This window comes from Tinamus guttatus, unplaced genomic scaffold (genome assembly GCF_059628265.1).
Source record: "Tinamus guttatus ecotype Peru unplaced genomic scaffold, ASM5962826v1 Tinamus_guttatus_pri_ptg000246l, whole genome shotgun sequence".
In the NCBI taxonomy this organism is placed as follows: Eukaryota; Metazoa; Chordata; class Aves; order Tinamiformes; family Tinamidae; genus Tinamus; species Tinamus guttatus.
Genome location: NW_028288780.1, coordinates 6,574,975 through 6,580,974, shown reverse-complemented (window position 1 = coordinate 6,580,974; position 6,000 = coordinate 6,574,975). Strand labels below are relative to the sequence as shown.

The 6,000-nt window shown below is 39.8% G+C and overlaps 1 protein-coding gene across 1 annotated transcript in view; it reads right to left on the bottom strand.

Moving 5' to 3' along the window:
* Positions 1 to 1,913: 1,913 nt before the first annotated feature.
* Positions 1,914 to 6,000, bottom strand: part of DLG5 (discs large MAGUK scaffold protein 5) — a 95,483-nt gene continuing 91,396 nt past the window's right edge. Inside the window, 2 exon segments of the mRNA XM_088526446.1 lie at positions 1,914 to 3,627; positions 5,524 to 5,633. Of these exon segments, the coding sequence (XP_088382572.1) occupies positions 3,524 to 3,627; positions 5,524 to 5,633 (214 nt within the window). The 3' untranslated portion in view covers positions 1,914 to 3,523.

Sequence of the window (6,000 nt, the reverse complement as noted above, 5' to 3'; positions counted from 1 at the left end):
ACTCTTTCCATGCTTAGAAAAAAATCTTGACATTCTTTTATTGCTTATATTATTCAAACATGAAAAAAGCTTAAGACTTTAGAGTTGTCATAACCTGGTCCTAATATTTTCACCTAACTTAGGTTAATCATTTAGATGCTTTGAGAAAAGCATGTTTACTGCTTGTGGAATAGACCCATTTGGCACCTGAAGATATAATGAAGACGCATCAAAGCTATTTCTGATGAGTTAAGATGAATCTTTGGAGAAGCACAAGATATTACTTTTTCTGAAGAATGAAGCCACCATTTTCAAAAAGTTCAAGTCCAGAGTTCACCTTATGGGATATCGGTATTTTTCCCTTCATTTTCTTTAGCTTCCACAGCAGTGCACATTTTTCCAATCCCAGGGTAATTTAAAAGAAACTGTCCACTGTGAAAGGAGATGTGGAATCTTACAAATTACACAAGGTCTTAAACATACTTCTGGAAGAGATTACCAGTCTGCACTTGATCCATGAACACATCCTTCTGAGCAGCATCTAGTAAAGCAGGTCAAGACTGCTTAGGGCAGTGATTGGCATTCACTGCAAGAGATTACGAGACAGCCTCCGAATTGATCAGCGTGGAAAAAGCACCTTGTCTGAGGTGGAAGGGGCTCTTGGAGCCTAATTCTGTGTCTAGCAAACGCTTGCCCTGCAACTGAGGTCAGTGTGAACAGAAAACAGAGGCTGGTAAGCAGGGAGATGCATGGGAAAGCACCAGGGGCAGATCAGGCTGCAGTATCTTCACCTTGTTATGCCACTTAAGACTCTTTCATTACTCAAGGGACATAAGTAAAAAGACCCCAATTTCTAAGTAACTCCATACATGCAGTCATATATATTGCACAGTGACTTAGGACAAAGAATAACATAGCCACACTTGGCTTTCTGGATACCTTACTTCTAAAGCACTTTTGACAAGTCACAGAACTATATTTTTTCACAAGAAAACATATGGAAAAGTTGCTCTTTTTGGAGTAATGGGCAAAACTGCCTAAGTCTAAAATAGAGTGCTGCATCAGAAAAGCATTAATCCAAGCTAAAAGCCTGAAGGAATCTGTTTAGCCCAGAACCCTCAGCAGTTCCAGGTCTCTGCAAGCAGAGCAAGCACAAGGTGAGGCTACTATTGACCTGCCAGAAGCTGCCTATTGCTCAGTTTCTTTGTCCTCTGTTTCAACAGTGGCCCTTGCCATGTTTTTTTTCTTGACAGAAAGCAGATAAGACACAGGTCTTCCGACTAAAGACTATTAGGAAGTATTCAGACTACCAAGAGGATTGACTTAAGCATGAGCCAGATGTAAGGATAGGTTTGCTGACTGTTTGACATTTGAGAATAAAGCCACTACAGGAGCAGAAAAGTTCATATACAATAACTGCCTTCTCTTATCTTCCAGGTAAGTCAACGAACAGAACAAGTTGGTCTGTTTAAAGTGTAAAAACCAAGGTACTGAATTCCAGTGTCTTTAAACTAATAATAATCTTTTTTTTCCCCAGTAGCTTTTCCTCTATTTAGAGCAGGAAGGACCACTATCTTGAAAATAGCAATAGTCTTAGCTAGAGAGGCTCTGCAGTTAAACCCTCTATCCAATCAACTGCATTCTCGGCATATGCAGAAAGGCATTTCTCCTTGAAACCCTCGCACACCATTTGCCCACTTAATAATAAAAATACACCAAGACAAAAGAACACCTCAGTTGTTTTGTCATGCTGTTTTTGAAAGCCTTTGTTATTAATTTAGGGAACACTGGTCAAAAACAAACCCAAAATTTGTTTCTCCCAAAACACTCTTAAACATATATATGTCAATTTTAGAAGGCAAAACCTATATGGAGATTCAGCTAAACAGTCAAACAGAGCATCCCATGCAGACACCTTTGATAAACACACCAGGTTATAGAAATGGACCTTTATTTAACACAGTAATCAGTTTAACTTTTTTTCTTGATACAAAGTGACATTTTTATTTTAGTACAGAAAAATCCATGTCCGAACAGTACCTGTCTGTTTCAGCTGTACCACGGCAGTCCACTCTGACCTCAACTTTAAAAAAAACAAATGAGATAAACAAAAAACAACTGCTGTCCCTCACACCATGAGAAATACTTTAACTAGTAATTCACCCATAAAACAGCATACGTAAAGCAAAATTTAAATTTAGGACCAAATCTTTCTCTGAAGAACTGTGCAGAAGAATCCCTTTTTTTTTTTATTGAACTGCAAACAGAAGCAAAATGACAGGCTGTAGTGTAAAACTAGAAACTCCACGTAATGAAATGTTAGGAACAGTCACTGAGAAAGCAGTTCTACTCAACTGATAATTTAAAAACAATTAAAATACAGTACCCAAAAACATGGCACAAAAGACAGAAAAGGCGGTACAAAACCTATGTTAGGAACACAGACTCAGAAGTGCAAAAGCAAAAAAGGAACCGATACAACGGAGTTTGGTACAATAGGTAAATAAGTACTGCAATGAAAACTAAATGATCACTTACTTGTTGACAGTGAAAACACTAACAATTTAGTACCTTTCTAAAGGCTTTTAATCAAAGCCCTAAAACTGTGGCTGCTCTTATATTAAATAAAAATGATCTATGTGAATGCTACACACTGAAGTACAAAGCTTAAGAATTACCCTGCAAAATTGCACCAACATAAGCTTTCAATATTTACAGTATCTAAAAGTGACAAAACACAGCATGCTAGGCCTAGAGCTTATGACTTTCCCACCACTACTTAGACCAGGCCCAACAATCAAAAATTATTTCTCAACACACACTTAAGCTTGGATTGTTCAGATATATTATGACGCTTAAATATTAGATTCATGCATAAAACAAACAAAAAAACGTTATTTTTGACGGACAAGCGTTGACAGAATACAAACAGTGGTCTGCCCTGTACAGGAGTGTTCTTCTGAGCTTACTCCCAAGACGTACCGATTGAAATCCCATGTTATCATCTGGAAGTCACATCAACAACGTGCCTACAAATGGTCAGAATTGCAAGGCAGAATCACATTGTGCATAAACCATTCACTCATCTGCAGAAATTTCACTCGACTGGGGAGAGTTATCTCATTAAGTGAAAGGAGACAGTTCAAAAAAAAAAAAAACTCTAAAAAAAAAAAACAACGAAAAAAATACAGAGACATTCAAGTAAACAACAACAACAAAATACTTTGAAAAGGTTTTTTGTAAACTTGTCATTCTACAGGGTTTTGCAGCATCGCTGTGTTCACGTGTTGGGGAGAGGTGCTCTGAGGCCGCATCCCCTCCTTGCGGCCAGCCCCGTGTGTGTGTTCGACCTAAGGGACGAGCTCTGCGACGTGACCTACCCCTTCCCACGCGCCTCATCAGCTCCGTGTTCAGTGTATCGCTCCCCTTCATGAAACAGAAGTCACCTACTTGCATCTTTACCAGGACAGAAATGGACAGGGTCCATTGGACAGAAAGTTAACGGGTGGTTTACATCTGCAAAGTAGTTTCACAGCAGCGTAACCTAGAGCGGGCCAGCTGGGATCCACAGGACTTTGTTTTGTTCTTGATCGACCGTTGTCATGATCTGAGTGCAAATGCTTGAAAGGGCTCCTCCTTGGACGATGCCTGCCGAGAGAGAAACCCCACGCACAAATTATGCCCTGGAACACACATTAGGACTACCCACAAAGAGCAGAGTGAGGCATTTTTCTGCCTGTGTTTATCAACACATCAGAATTAATTTACCTAACACAATATTTGCCAGACACACGACTCTATTAAAACATGAAAAAGAATAAACAGAGCAAAGCAGGCAAGCATTCTGTATCCAGGCCCTTCTGCTAGCCCCTAAATCAGCCCAGGGAAGCAGAAAAACTGATGGCTATAATCAACTAAGACAACTGTTTGGTTTGAGTTCTGCATGTGCTGTTTTCAGAGGCATCAGATGGCAAAGTTTAAGTCAAAATATGGCCAGAACCTGTTATACCATAACTTTGCTGTTGAGAATGTGGTGCTAATACTTATATATTTATGTGCTTATATACATAGAGATTATAGTTGTAGCAACTGACACTATTTGCAAATGTTAAAAGCAAATTGTGAGATAGCTCATGGAAAGCCAAGGTATGCAAAACAGCCATGGTTGCTACCCAAGTCTTCCTGACAGCTACGTTTAGGGAATCAGAAGTCAACAGCAAACAACTCTGAAAATTGATTCAAGAGCTAAATGAAGAACACCTTGCATTCTACTGCAGCTAAACATAAAAGCCATAAAAGTAAAATGCTAACACTGACATAGGAGGAGGGAATGCATTATTAGGTTTTAAAATTGAAATACTAAGAACGCTGTGACTTGAGAGTTATGTTAGTAAAACCTCTTGGGCCTCAGCTAGCACTAATGCTAGAAGGAAATGGAAAGCCTTTTAAGGCATCAGACGCGTTTCACTGAAATGCAAAAATTTGATCCTACAGAAAAACTGATTCTGCAATACATCCTGCTGCAAATTTGGACAGAGAGTGCCGTAAGTGAACAGAACTGGAGATGGTGGAAAATAGCAGTTAAGTGATAGTTACACAGAGTGCTTAAAATTTGGTACACAAAATAAAAGGGTAATTAGTCCAAAAATGCATTTACTGAAGCAGTCATAGAGTTCAGGTCTGAGGGAGTGCATATGGCAAGCTACTGTGTCCAACATGCTTAACTCCAGGCATGTTTTAGGAACTAAACTACCATTTTATAATTCCAGTATGCCAAAATGTCAGCCCAGTTTGGACAGCAGTTCTCTGTGCCCAGCAAGCTCTGGAAGTCAGGCACAGCTGGGGTGCTCTGCACTGGCTCCTGCAGGAAGCCCTTCCCCGTGGCACACGAGGGGTTGCACAGGGACCCACCGGGCACAGCGACTCCGCTTCCACTCTCACTGAGAACAAACACGTGTCTGGCCAGGGCTGGGCAACCGATTTGTGAGATTTGGGACTTCTCTCAGAACACGCTGGGGTCGCTCAACACTAAGGAGACCCCCACATGATCCCTCCTCCCCTGCACTTCACAACTACGTCCCAAAATGATTCTGCAAGAATCCCTTATGTCTGGGAGTTCTTGAGCTGGGTTTTGTCTTGTCCTCCAATCCAATGAAATTTTCTGGAAGACTGCAGTTTCTGCATTTCTTCATTTTTTTGATTTAAAATTTTTGCCATTGATGTCCAGATCACTAGAATTTCACCCCTACTCTTTTGAATTTTGATGGAAGCCTATTGAAATATACTCCAAAACAGGAACGGATAGTCTTTAAACACCACAGCATTATGTCTTATAGAACTAAAGTAATAACTACAATGCAGGGTCCATATATTGCATTTATATTTATACTGGGAGACTTCTTCTCTCATGAAGCACCAGAGTTTGCTAAAAGAAAAAGTAAAATGAAAAAAAAAGACTCTGAAGAACCACACAAACTTTAGAATCACAATGTAAAGGGAGAAAATGGCAGTTGAATCCTCAGTGGAACTTCGATTAATACAAACCTGTGAAGTACTTGCTATACTCCTGCTCTATTTTTTGAGCTGTCTCAAACTGTTCTTTGGAATGTTTTTGTGTAACTTTGTCCCTCAGGAAGATTGGGTCTTTTTGCTCTCTATAGAAAGAAAAGAAAAAAAATTGCATAAGTGTATTTATTTTAAACGGCTTTGAAGCAACTACCTCCAATTGGGTACATGTGGAAGATGGGTTAATTTGCAAGCATAACTGCGGACATAGAGTGCCATCTACTGCACTTCAGCAGCATCGGCACTGGATCGTTCTGGTGCAACAGCTTTCCTTAAAAATCACACGTCTTGGGATGCTGCTTGAGGAGAAATAACATATTTTTTTCCTGGTTTATGAGAATCGGATTGTCTTATATACACACTCCAGTATTCTCTACAGTCAACTGGGCTCCACTCAATTGCATTCTTAAAGGGCAGGAGTTATCAAACATTGAGAAAATGGACATCAAGAGGAAT